The sequence below is a fragment of the Carassius carassius genome, chromosome 36, assembly GCF_963082965.1.
Source record: "Carassius carassius chromosome 36, fCarCar2.1, whole genome shotgun sequence".
In the NCBI taxonomy this organism is placed as follows: domain Eukaryota; kingdom Metazoa; phylum Chordata; class Actinopteri; order Cypriniformes; family Cyprinidae; genus Carassius; species Carassius carassius.
The window spans coordinates 4384189-4399254 of record NC_081790.1 but is presented as its reverse complement, the minus strand read 5'-3'; the positions used below and the strand labels follow the sequence as shown (position 1 = coordinate 4399254).

General features: G+C 34.9%; 1 protein-coding gene across 16 annotated transcripts in view; it reads right to left on the bottom strand.

The window, feature by feature from the left end:
• Positions 1-15066, bottom strand: part of LOC132116966 (formin-binding protein 1-like) — a 62041-nt gene that overhangs the window by 22314 nt on the left and 24661 nt on the right. For 15 of the 16 annotated variants that reach the window (XM_059525902.1, XM_059525897.1, XM_059525890.1 and 12 more), the window contains exons 2-6: positions 10683-10798; positions 7188-7238; positions 6882-7029; positions 4214-4276; positions 2738-2842 (exon numbers count right to left, since the gene is read on the bottom strand). In XM_059525902.1, the coding sequence (XP_059381885.1) occupies positions 2738-2842; positions 4214-4276; positions 6882-7029; positions 7188-7238; positions 10683-10798 (483 nt within the window). Of the gene's footprint in view, positions 1-2737; positions 2843-4213; positions 4277-6881; positions 7030-7187; positions 7239-10682; positions 10799-12389; positions 12596-15066 lie in introns of those variants that run through there. The other variant, XM_059525899.1, reaches the window with a different exon arrangement.

The window sequence follows — 15066 nt, the reverse complement described above, 5'->3', positions numbered from 1 at the left end:
TGCTGCTGAGGTAAATGTGATTCTAAAGTGTACTGATGCATTTGAATGCACATCGTTTAAGTGAGAGGACGGTACAGAGAATGCAGCATCATGTTAACCACATCCTGATCCGATTCTAGGAAATCACCCTGGTTAACCTGTGGTTCAGTGTTGCCATCGAAACACTCAAACTTCACCAGAAGCTCAGCAGCAGACATGTGCATGAGCCGACGGGAAGTTCAGAAAAATATCCCCGAAAATTACATTTGCACTGAATAAAAACATATCAGAATAATTTAGAGCAGATTTGTAGTTGTACCTGATTAGATTAGAGTGATCTGTGTCATAATTTCACTGCTCTTTCTTTAATATAATAATATTTAAATATGATAATATTGCATTCTAATATTCACATAATATTTAGAATATATAACATTTATTTATTTAGTTTTATATATTTTTTTTATTTCATACAATATTTTACATACAATATATAAATGAATACAATACAATAATATCTTATTTTAATTTTTATTTATTTTTTTGTATTGAAAAATTACATTTCATATTAGAAATTAGAAATATTGTTTATGTACTTAAGCTATTTATACTTTGAAATATTTTTATATTTAATTAATAATTAAAGCAGTGAATCAACATTTCGAATAATAACATTATAAATAAACATAATTTTATTTTATATTAAAAATGCACATTTCATATTGTATATCATATTTATATTTATGATTTAATATTAAACCAAACATTACTATTAAAAATGTAATATTCATACATTTAATTATTCTTATATTTAAGAAAAAAGTAATGGACAAGCAGTGAGTGATGATACAGTTCATTATATTTAAACAACCTAATTATAAATAATATAATCAAACTGATAATAATATAAACACACACCTCTTTAGTAAACTGTGATATGGCGAGCTGACATTTATATATGGACCAGCAGAACAGGAAGCTTTGAGGCCTTGAGGTTTACATCATTAAATATTCATGCCTGGAGCGATGTGACTGGTGGAGCAGCAGCGGAGACAAACTTTATCAAGCCTGTGATTGGATGGCTGTTCTGCAGGTGTGTCGTGTGGGCGTGGCCATGGCTGGACAGGACGCAACAGTGTCCCGACACACACGCACACACATAGACCTGTCGCCGTGCACCTACCTTATGGTAACATCGCTTCAAGGCATGATTTAAAAAAAAAAAACATACACATTAGTTAGCTTAGGCTACTCATAAGTTAGTCCTCAAATCTACACTTCAACATGACAGTAACTTCCGACACAAACTGCTCGACAACACATCAAATGAAGGCAAACAAACCAACATGTGTCAAAACCACATGACCTTTAAACACATAAAAAGACGGGCTGCATTCATGAAATACAAGCATACTGCTTAATACACACTATTTGAAAAACACAAATATGTTAAACAGTGTCTTAGTATGCAACTTTAACTAAATCTATCATACAGTAACTTGCAAACTGGCTTGTTTTCGTCAAACCTCGTTATGTTGCATTTTTATTTTAGCACCTAAAGTCTAGTCATCATCTCCGCATTTTTAAATCGGTATTGTGTAAAAAAAAAAAAGTCAGACTTTTGGCATTCTGAGCTTTGAAAAATGAGTCATGAAAGAGATCAAAATTGTTGTTTGTTTAATTTTTCGTTTGCATCGTTATGCGTCTCAGTCTAAATAAAAGATGAAGTCAAGATGCATTGCATTGTGGGATGCTGTACTCTGGTTATATGCATCCTCCAGGTATTCCATGCATTCATAATCCAAATACTGTACATTGTATACATACAGTTAACTGCAGAAATAGTATGCTACTCTAAATGCAGTCACTAACTAATGCAGCTGCTGTACCTTCACTGACCCTAAAACGTCTGCTTTTTTCATTAACTGAAAAGATCTGAAAGATTGGCTTTGTAATGGATTTTTTGGACTCTCACACATGCTACCTGGAAGATCTCTGGAGTTCTTCACTACCTGACCATTAAATGACACAAAAATGCTCTCTGGACTTCTGGAAGCAGGAGCTCTTTTCCACATCTGAATACTTTGGAAATTTCTCTTTGTTCGACTCAAGCTATCACAGAGACATCTGCCCAGCACAAACTCTGGAACAAAGAACGATTAAAAACCAGTAAAGAGAACGTAGGCGATGTTGCCTGTCCTGTGTGACTCCACAGTCCTACACACACACACACACGGTTTCCACACAGTGCCACGGCAGCAGTGTGAGACAGTGATGTGTTAAGATGAAGTGAAGGGAAAAACAGACACATGTGAATCACTCGGGCTGTGTCAGTTTATCACTTATTCATCTTATATAAACCAAACTGAGACTAAATAAAACTAAGTGAGATGATGATAGCTATTAAATCATAATCAGATTGATTATAAACCTTAGTTTCATTCAGCCGACAAACAAACTATTTATCTGTCATTTTTAAGCATATGGTAGACAGAACAACAGATGGAAGAACAGATAGATAGATAGATAGATAGATAGATAGATAGATAGATAGATAGATAGATAGATAGATAGATAGATAGATAGATAGATAGATAGATAGATAGATAGATAGATATTGAACTGACTTGTGGTTTCTATATAATTATTGATCATAACTTCTGTTTTATTATGTTAAAATAAAAAATACAGTGATGAACTGGTGTTTTCTTCTTCAGGAATCCTGGAGGATGTGTGACTCCTTCTCAGACGCTCTTACCTTCTCCACGTCTGCTTTCGTCACATTGATGTCTGCATCCAACTTCTCAAAGTACTGCTGGGCTCGATCTGCTTCTTTACAGTCCCGCTCAAACTTCCTCTTACACTGCGCACACACACACACACACACACACACACACACACACACACACACACACACACACAAGTGTTAAAGCACACAGATGTTCAGATGCAGCACACTCAGTTCTGCAGTATAATAAACACTCATCCATTATCACACTGTTTATCCTTCATCTAGCTCTCACACTCATTTATTTGAAGAGACAATCAACATTTGTGTCCGCACTGACCATTGAACCACCCGATCACACAACTCACACAATGAGCTCATTCTTACACACGGACACATACAGGCAGTGCTCTCTCATTCTCTCCCTCTCTCTCTCTCACACACACACACACACACACACACACACTGAATCAACAAACAACCAGAGGAATCTGCTAACAACGACACAATCTATCTCTAACACCACACACTCTGAGACAGTGGCTGTACAGAGGAATGTCCAGATATACCCTGTCTGCTTCAGTGTGTGTGTGTGTGTGTCATCAGAGGGACGTCTCACACACACACACACACAGTATCTAATGTACTAAGTGGTTATCTTAGCTATTTGTACATTTTTGAAGCATGGCATGGAATACGAATATTGAAATCACTCATCACAGCCAGTTAAACTGAATCTTAAAATGATAAATAAAATAGTATTAATAGTTTATTTTGTAAAATATTTAATTTAACTGTAATATTTTAATTAAATGTGTATTAAAATGTTGCATTGAATAACATATTAATAAAATAATATTTTAGTTTAAAAAATCAACTAAAATTGAACCTTGATATTTTATTATAATATGCACTGAAATGAAGTATTGTATATAATGTAAGCTTAATCAACAAAACAAATTACAAATATAAATGAAACATTTCTTTAAAATACTTTTAAGGTTCTAAATAATTGTAATTTTGGATAATTTAATATGTATTTAAATGTTGTATCAAACAATGTAAGTTTAATGACATTTTTTTAAAATACAAAAATAAATACAATATTAATTATCTAATAATATATTAATATATATATATATATATATAAAATATATGTAATATCTTTTTAATTTAATATTTTTTTGTTTTTATGAAAATTTAATTAAATACTTATTTAAGTTTTAAATAACTGTAATAGTTTAATTTGTATTAAAATGATTTGAATAATGTAAGTTTAATTTTTAAAATGACAAAAACATATAAAACAAATTCTGTTTTAAGCTTTAAATAATTTTTATATTTGAATCATTTAATCTGTATCGACATGTTGTATTAAATCATGCAACATAAAAGCCTTTTCACTTGTGCCCCCAGACTTTCGGAGACCACTGTATATCAAAGTACCATAGTATTAATAACAATGGCTCATTTATTTGATCGGTTATTGATGTTGACTGAACTCACTGCTTCCAGCTGTTTCCAGCTGGCTTCGAGATGTTGCTGTGCCTTCCGTCCATCATGGAAATGCTGTGAGAGAGAAGGATGAAGAAATCAATCACTAATTTATTAGGATCCATTATAAATTTACATACATGAAGGCAAATTTTATCTCATTACTGTCAAGAGGGGACAACTGAAATTAAGGAGCTCTCATCTGTAGTTAAAGAAGATATGAATAATTGAAAAAATGCAATCAGAATTATCTGAGTGGATATAAGCCTGTACCCTAGAGGAAGTGTGTCTGTGTGTGTGTGTGTGTGTGTGTGTGTGTGTGTGTGTGTGTGTGTGTGTGTGTGTGTGTGTGAGAGAGAGAGAGCTGCCAGGAAGCCATATTGCCATGTTCTGTGTGTATCCTGTGTGTTGTCACACTCGTGGCCATCTGTGTGTTTCTCTCCTCAGCTCCTCTCGGCCTGAGCACTACAGGAAAGTGTTCGGTTGGCCAACAAACACACATATTTATATATTTCTGAATCTCATACAGGTACTACAAAATATTTTCCCGAAGTCTAAGTTAGGATCTGTGTATCACGAGTTACTGCTGTTTCTCTGGTGACAACTGAACTTGAATCAGTCAGACGTGTTTAGACCAGACAGAAAGACTGACAGTGAGAAAATGAGTGCATGGATGAATTGAAGTGTGTTTAGTATTCCTCAGTGAGTTTCTGGGCTGAATAAGGAACGCTGGCATGCAGCGTGTGAATAAAACCCTATAGAGCAGAAAGCATTATTGGTACAAAACCACAGTCAGTCAATGCTGAAGGAGTCCAGTTAGAGAATTTTAATGAACGACTGAACAAACACATACAGAAGATAGTATATTTCTCATTTAATTATGGTATTTAAAGCCTTTTTCTATTGCTGTTGAGCTTTATTGAGCTTCTCAGTTCTTTACAAACAGATAAGCGTGAAAACAAACACGGACAAAAAAAGGTGAAAGTGTTCAACAACCGTGCAATTTTTCTGCTTTTTTGCGGTCCATTGGAACAAACCAAAAAAGTGAGACCTAAACTCACAGCTAATCTGGAATTAGTCTTTAAAGTTTCATCCAATCAGAGGAAGTCTCCCTTTTCTTAAAGAGGAAGCTGACCTCTGGTTGGTTTTTAAAAACTAAGCTTCACTGAGAACCTTTCTGTTAGAACAGCTGAGAAAAGAACAAGAAAATAAAAAACAGAGAACAGATGAAAGATGAAAGAGATGAGACTGAACAATACTGACACTGCTTCAGAGATGATTTAAATCATTCATGCTTCATACAAACACATACAAGAGACAAATGCAGACTTGTTTCCCATGGATCAAAAACAAAGCAACTGGTCTACCTCAACAGAATTAAATTAAAAACACAATATACTTAAAAAACATTAATAAACATTGTAAAAGAATAAAATATAAAAATATAAAAATAAAATAGTATAGCAGCTACACTGACATTAGACTTCTTTCCACTATAAATTAAATAATAATTAAAATAAAATAAAATAAAAATTGATGAAATGAAACAAAAATAAAAACATTAATTATAAAAAAAAAAATTATAATAAATTTAAATGAACAAAAACAGGATAATACAGACAAATAAATAAAGTAAAATTACAAAATGAAAAAAAAATAAATAAAAACAAAAACAAAAAATACAATAAAATTAAATAATTATCTTATTTTAGTATTATTTTCTCGGAACTGAGAGCACTGGCTGAAATCAATGCAACTTTTAGAGAAACTTGCTCCTAAACAACATCTGGTTGCTTTACAAGTCTATAAGACAGTTTCTTCATTAGTAGGTGGTTCCTGGCCTGGCCCTAGTCAAAAGTCTGGCTGCACAAAACCAGTTTTTTTTCTTCTTCTCTTGTTTCTGGTTTTCCCTGCAAAAGCTCAGCTAGTGATTTCTGGCCCTGGATGAGTGTGGTGATATGAAGCAGCAGCTCTCAGGTTCAGGATTTATCACATCTCAGAATAATAACCTGAACTACAGAGCGAGGCCTACAGATGGAGCATGTCTCAAACACACACGTTATAGGCCCAGTCAGCATAACGCTTCTTCAACAATAGATTTAAAAGAGAATTACAGCCCCAGACCATATGCTGTCTGGATTAAACACAGGACTGTTCGTAATTAATTCTCTATTGCAAAATGCATTAACTAAAGAATAAACTATAAGTTTGCAAATATATACATGTATACATTTTTATATATGCGTGCACAAATATATCCAAAAATAGCACATGTGTATCAAATCAGCAGAATGATGCAATGAACTGAGGTAGACAAAAGAAAGAGATGGATAGACAGACAGATAAAGAGAGAGAAAGAAGAGGTTTATGAAACAGGAGAGAAGAGGCATTCTGGGAAATCGGCCAGACAGACGCCATGGAGCCCCACTCAGTGTGTGTGTTTGTGTGTGTGTGTGTGTATGAGTGCTGAATGCTGGGAAATTTGCGTTCTTCTGGTTAATACCTAAATGCTTATCTTATCAGGATGAAAAAGAGAAATGCATGGTCATTGTGTGTGTTTATATGCAATTAAATCCCACCATTGACTGATTTCTCCTCTCTGTGTATTAAACTTGAACATTATTTGAACCAAACTGCACGTTTCACAGTTCTACCTTTATCTAAATGTTCGTTCACTCACCGCTTTCCTCTCTGTTTTGATTTCCTGTGCGTATCTCGTGAGTTCGGCGATGATCTGTGACGTCATGTTCTCTGCGATGACCTCATGCTGTCCGGCGTAATCGTTCAGCTCGTTTAGTGTCGAATGAAACGCACGACACCATGTGTACCTGAGACAGGACGGGACATCATCAGTATGAGACACATACATGAATATATCTGAATCCATCAGCTAATTTAAATGGGTTAAATGCTGATTCAGACAACTGGATTTAGACCAAACAAATCTAATATCAATCATGAGAGAAATGAGAAAAATGAAACATACTTATTGTCGTCTTCTTCTTTCTTCTTAGGCTGGTATTTCTTGGACAGATTCCTGTGCAAAATTAAAAACCAAGAAACAAATGACTGCATATGTTTACAGTGCTACCATACTTCTTCTATTTCTACAGTACGTTATACTGTAAGCCCTTCTGCAAGGACTACATCTGGTAACTCTATTTATATACTATACTGATATACTATATTTAAAAGAAAATGTGCAGTATGAAACCAGAGCATACTGTTATAGGCCACTCATTAAAAAATATGCACTCTTATCTGCAACAATATAAACACCATTACATAAACACTGTGAGAATACCTCAGCTTTCCATCATGAGAAAATGTATTGGCATAAAAATGCAGTATCATTATCACAGTGAAGTTCTATGAAACCACCAGCCTTTACAATGTACAAAAGCACCATATTTTTACTTTGAAACATACAGCACTTACATGTATTTAATAAAATCATCACTTTTCAATAATCACATTAAGCTATTTGACAATTCCATTTTTTTGTCCATCACCAAATTTAAGGATATTCCTATTTACACCTATTTAAGATATTCAATTAAAAACATATTTCATGACCATACAACTTTTTGTTTTCACACACATGCTCCAAAATACATTTTACAGTTTGCACACTATTATTTTTAGTTCCGAATGCACCTAAAATGCTTTCACTGTTGAGCCCTGTATGTGCTATATTGTATCCCACAATGCAATGTGTGCTTGACCTGACTTTTCATTTCCAAGTAATATTTTAACTTGATTCTTGTTCTGACTGCCACAAATTAAATAACCAGTTAATTTAGAAGAAAAAAGGCTAAATTAAACAAGAAAAAAGGTAAATGTATTGCTGTATCAAACATGCAACATACTACTGTTTGAAATGATTACCATATATGCAGTTTAACTTTCTATAAAAATAAAAAGAAACCATTAAACACTTGGCTGTATTCAGTGTACACTTCAGTGCAGTATGCATAAACAGTTTGCTAATATCCAGTGCAGAACCAATCAGAGAGCCCAAATTGAAAAAGGAACCAATCAAAATGCTTAGTGCAAAGAAACAATCAAAAGTGAAAATTCAAATATAAACTTCACAGAACTCTTGGCATTTTTGTCTCTGTATTCCTACATTATTTAAAATGAATGTGAGGGTCAGTGTGTGTGTGTGTGTGTGTGTGTGTGTGTGTGTGTGTGTGTGTGTGTGTGTGGAAACTGTGACACAAAGGCTGTCTTTCTCTCATTGTAGCCTTTCTCGTCAGTCAGATGTTTCTCTGTGTATTCTATTATCACCAGCTATGAATATAGAGCGCCTGCTCATCCTCAACACCTCAGGCCAGGTGTGTGTGTGTGTGTGAGAGAGAGAGTTTGTTCATACAGCACCTTGCCAAAGGGAAAAAACCCACTAAAAACACACTAAAATAAATAAACACACACCCACAGCGAGACAAACACCTCTCAGCCCCCTTCAGTCTCTCTGTCACTGTTTTCTGCACATATTCTTCAGAATAGCACATTAGCATACTAATTTTAATATTGCACTGCATTCTCAGCAGACATTTAACACAGGATGTACCACACATAAATATAAATGTGAATTATAGTCATAGATTATAAATATATACATTCATAAATAAATGTATCTATGAATTTGAATACATTCATCTATTAATGAATTACATTTGTACATTTCTGCATAAAACATCCACCTATCCATCTATAAATATGAATCTATATCTATGTATACATAAATCTATGAATGATGTAATAATAATCTACGCATCTATTAATTTCTGAATTAAACTTTCTTTTTTTTTTACCAACCCACCTTTCTACCAATCTACCAATCTGTCTATCACATCTGGACTGCACAACATTATGAGACTGTTTCTGCAACATTGCAATTTCCGGAAGATAAATAAAATCTCTCACACACACACACACACACATATGCTCAATAATGACTATAATCTTAGCTAACTCGCTTTTCATGCATGCAAGTCCCTGTCTGGATCAGGATATCTGGGATATTAGTGTGTGTGTGTGTGTGTGTGTGTGTGTGTGTGCGCGCACATATATGCATGCATGTTTATCAAAAGCTGTTAGTGTGTATATGCTAGTGTATGTATATAGATGTCCCATACAAAAACTGCCATGGTATTATCATAAATATAGATAAAACAGGATAAAAACATGATCATTTTTTTTATACCATTTGACCACAGAATGCAATTCTATCATGCAGTGCATCTGAGGATATGAGTGCAGTTCATCACAGCCAGTAACAGGCTGGTAGAGTGTGTGTGTGTGTGTGTGTGTGTGTGTGTAAGACGGCTGAACCCCCTGCTGTGTCTGGGAATTAAAGGGGTTTCCCACTGCTATCTGGAGGGGGCTGATGTACAGTCAGTGTGTGTGTGAGTTTTAAATCCTATCACTGGAATGGGGGGCGGGGTCATGGCACCTGATTGGCTGCTGCAAATGTAGGTCACCAACGAGGAACACCATGCTGGCACCTTGTTACCACAGAAACCTGCATTTTCTTCCCAAACTGACACACACAGAAAACACAAATGTTGCCCTTTCTTCCTGTATCCTTGAGCTGTCGGCAGCAGCATCACATGTGTAATTAGTCTATGTGTGTAGTCTTTATTTTTAAACGGATACTCTATGAAGTACAAGCAGCTGCACCTGTCTTTATTTACACACACGACAGATGCATTTCAGGGGTTAAAGTGGGGTTTTGGGTGAAGGAATCATAAGATCTGATGGTGATCCTGGTGGCACAGTTGAGATGAGACATGACCTCTGACCTATCAAGTCACAACAGTATTCTACCTAATTACCGGTGTTGAAAAACAACTTAAAAGGGTCTCCGAGCTTGATCAGACTTATCCGTTGACTGATTTTAAAGAGGTTTTCACAGGCTTGGCATGGCTGAGAGTCTAGATTAAACCGTTAAACCCAGAAAACCAGCTTAAAATGGTAATCTGTCAGGGTCTATACATATATTCACTAGAAAGCTGAATAAATACATATACACTGAAAAGAATGGTGTATGATTTTCACTCAGAAATTGCTAGTAAATTATGCAAGAAAATTGCAATAACACACTGAAATGTTGAAGTAGAAATAGCAGGAATGGTATTTTTTTATAAATCATGTTAACAAGTTTTTAGAAAAGTAATTTCAAAAGCATAATTTCTATAAGCATAAATATTTGTTGTAAAAAAAAAATGTTTTTCATGTACACCATGCTTTTTTTAATATATGTCTTGGTTACATCTGCATGATAGAAATATCCCTTTCACAGACATATTGGCCTCTGATGATCACCTGTGCACGCAAAAATCACACAGTATGCTTTCTAATTCTAAAATATTATCAGTATAATATGCATATTTAAGGATGTAATGTTTTTTTTATTATTCTGCAACTGAAAATGACACATTCCATGACACATCGCAGAGGATGATGCAACACTCACCTGATCTGTCTTGCATAGTTAAGCTCGATCTCAGTCCTTTCCTTCACAAATTTGGTGTATTTTTCAACAAAGTCGATTCCCCACTGCGTGTGCTTTTCCAGGTTATCAAACTGATCCTGAGAGACAGAGAGAGAGACAGAGAAATATGTTAAAGCTGGCACAATAACAGTGCAGATGGTTTCGACAATTCAGTTGTTGAAATTAAAAATAAAAAAATTGATCACAGCAAGAAAGGTTCACCAATAGCATGTCAATAGGATGTGGACAGGAAAAGCCCACCCTGATACTGACATGAAAGCGAGTACCGTCAAAAATAGTGACCTTTCTAACAAATGCATGAGCTAGTTTCACTTAATTTGCTAAAGTGATGTTACTACTACGTGCAAACTAAACTGTATGAGTGGTATGAGTATGAGTTACTGGATGTGATGAAAAAAAAAAGAGTTTACATCTATCAGTTTTACATTCAACTTGGAATTTGCCAGGTTTTTAAATCAAAGCATAAAGCACAAATCATTGTACATTGTACATAAACTGTAAACTGCATAGTTCACAAATTAAAGCCAGGATCATCTACTGCATCAAGTTCAAGATGTTTCTGAAGGTTTCCTATCAGAAAAACACAAGGAACCAGTTTTATAGACGGAGCGGTCCAAGTTGTATTAAAAACTGAAATCTGGAAGTAAATGCAGGTGCTTTCATGTTTCCAGGATACGTAAATACTAAAAAAAAAAAAAACTTTTCGTGATCCAACCACTTAAACCACATTCAGAATGTGCCATATTTGCAGTGCTCAAGTTACTGGCCCTGAAAGTTGCATTAATATCTTGTGTTGTGGTCATCTATTGATGATTGGATACAGGTTTGCCGAGGTATATATGTAGGATTTTAATTTTCCATTTCCAGATGATCCATTTCCAGATGATGAACGTCTTTACAACACACAAACCACAGAAATTAGTCCTAGTCGCAATCCATTTTCACACCTTAGCTATAACTGATCAAACATTTGAGATGTTACAGGTTCAGTTTAAGAGCCTGGTGCATGCTGGGTAAATTATGAAAAATATTAAGATCCAATAAGAAAGAAATTCTATATACTGTATTAACAACCTGAGGCATATGTAATTGGACTGTGCAAAAACAACCCAAAAAATGCCATGCATTAGAAACACAACAGGGCGTTCTAGCTAACGTCCCTCTAATGTATTCTATAATCTTTTCGAAGCCCATGACTATTGAAAATATAAATTCCATTCAGAACCAAAACTTCTTTGAAGTCTGGTGTCATAAAAGCACCTGTTTGAAGGTTCAAATTGTTCCAAAAGTATATACATTTATTCTTCTTTATATAAAAGAAGATATTTTGAAGAATTTAGTTTTCGAAACAGTCCCCATTGACTTCCATAGTATTTTTTTCGTTCTTCTATGTAATGAAAACCCATAAATCAAAAACACAGATCTTAAGAACCTAAAATGAAATCAATAAATTTTTACACTGCTAAAAATAGAACAACAACAGCAACTCAAAAATCCTACGCAGCCAAAATGTTTTTTGATAACAAAACAAAGCTTTGCTGAACCGAAGAACCATTTTAAATCTTTACAGTGCACAATAAAATCACATCATCAGCTTTACTTGACACATTAGACAGAAACTACTCTGAATTCAACAAGTAACTGGTATCGTAGTGAGGCAGCGATCACCTTCGTTTGACTCCAGCATCCCCCCATTTTCTCTTCAACCATCTCGAAGTCTGAAGAATCCAGTCAGATATTCGCTCACACACTCCCTCCGTCCGAAAAAGCATTAGATGCACAAATCCATTTCACCTTCTCCTTATGAAAGAAGAAACCACTATTCAATTCCTGTTCGTGCAAACTGTCCACATGCATTCAGCCAGCAGACAGGATGAACGCTCAAACCTTGTGTGCTTGTGCGTACAGGATGTACATGTGGGTGATGATCTTGGTTTCTGCACTACATATTCAAACTTTCAGTCTATTGTTTAAAGGTACAGTTCACCAAAAATTCTGATTTGGTCAGTCTTTATTCACCATTATGTTATTCCATACCAATATGAATTTCTTGAGGAGAAACATTCATGCAGCTAGCTATTTTAATATAATGCCAGTTAAAACTAAACTAAATGACACCAAAAAGCATAACAGTATAAATGCACAGTAAAAAGTCCAAACAACTTGCATGCTATATTACATGTCTCACGAGGAATGGACTGAACTGTGGTCACTATAAATGATCAATACATGTAAAGAGCCACACAGAAATCTTCAAAAATCCCTACTTCTGTCTTCCATGAAAAAAAAAAATTACATTTTGGGTTTTGAACAATGATTGGATTTTCATTTCTGGTGCTATTAAAACTAGCAATGGAAAAATACAGCTAATAAACATACACAGTGCCAATGTCCCCCATCAGTATCTGAGTAATGCAACTGGCCTAATACGATTAGCCAGCCTCATTTAAACACAGATCACCTCCTCTTACACAACACAGTCTTTAGTCCACGCAGCAGAGACAAGAAACACTAGAAGAGAGCAGCAGCTGAAGGTTTAAATCTGTTGTGGTTTTCAACAGTGAGACGGCATATTATGTGACAAACGGATGCTTGGTTTTCTGGCATTGTCAGCAATCCAAAGATGTCTATGAAGTGCAAGAGAAATCCAGACAAGACTGAACTAACTCTATGTAAGCCAAAGTCCTCATCTTAGAAACTGCAACCAGCAGTAAAGAAGTGTGTCTCTGTTCAGATGGGCAGATTTTGTATCTGAAAGTATCGAAAAACATCAAAACTTGATGTCAACTTGTAGGGACGTCCCCAAGTGGAAAACTTCTTCTAAGAGGGACTAAAGAATGTGTTATTTCACGTCTAAGTATAGTACGAATGTACTTTTGGCTCAGTTGGTTTAACATTAAAGGTTAACATAAAGGTTAGGGTTGGTATCATCCAATTTACATGTGCAGTTATACATTTAGTGACTTAAAAATGAGGAACAGCACAACAAAAGTGACTCATCCAAGAACAGTTACCATTAACTGTAAAAGTACAGTGTTATATTGACAAGTTAAAGTGTTGATGTATTAACAGACACCACCATTAAACAACAAACCAAGCAAATTCACTGAGAAATATCATCCAACCACAAAATACACAGAACTCAATATTTCCTTAAACTCTGTATAATATGACTGTTTGATGCAGTATTAAAACACAAAAGCATTAGCATTTTCATTTACCCTCTGAGTTGACAACACTTTAGTCCATGGTTCTTTAAATGATGAAGCGGCCCCCATCTCTTGCGCACAAACCAGTTCTAAAATCAAAACCAGGACCAAGATCGCCTGTCCAATTCAAACCAGCACAATTCTCCGATCAAACCCAGTCCGTCCGCCAGTATCAAATGCTGATTCCAGTGTTACAATGGTGGATTATAATCCATATTTTGTCTTTATCCAGAGATTAAACCCCTCAAACCAGCATAAAGCAGACATACTTCACATCTGGAGCTGATCCAACGAGCGTCTGGGTGCCAGATTTACAGTTTGTTCAGTAGTTCTACTCCTCAATTCAAGCCCAGACATTTTCAAAGACCAAAGAGCACCAGAAAGATCCAACAAAGCTTCAGCAAGCAAGTAACACAATACCTGATGAGGAATTTACATGCATATTTACATCCAGCCACTTAGCAGAACTTTCTATTTAAAGCAGAATACAAATGAGGAACACAACAACAATAGGTGATTCACGAAATAGGCGATTCGGCGTTTAGAATTTTGGTTAGAAGTTTCTAAGCATTAGAAGGGTTACTCTGACCCAAAATGAAAATTTTGCCATTAAGCACTTACGTCAAAGTTGTTCCAAACCCGTAAAGTGCTTTGTTCATCTTCGGACCACACATTAAGATATTTTTGATGCATTCTGACAGCTTTCTGACCCTCCAATAGACAGCAATGTAATTAATATGATCAACAACCAGAAACGTAGCATGGAGATCGGTAAAATAAACAATGTAACATCAAATTTGATTGGGGTTCAATCGTAATTTTACTACAGTACACTATGAGAATACTTTTTGTACACACAAAAAAAAAATAACGTGAAATGTATTAATGCTGTTTCATAAAAAAAAGTTTACAATTATGTTTTCATAAAATATTGCATATAAATTGTAATCCAGTACTGATTACAAATTACATAATGGAAATTGTAGTAACAATCTGTTTAATTACACATATTAGGTAATGAGTACTTTTGGATTACTTTTAGATTACTTTGAACTAACTCTTAAGATATTTTAAATTTTTTGTTATCGTCAAAAGGTACATTAAACATTCCATTCCATCAAGGTTTCCAATACTGG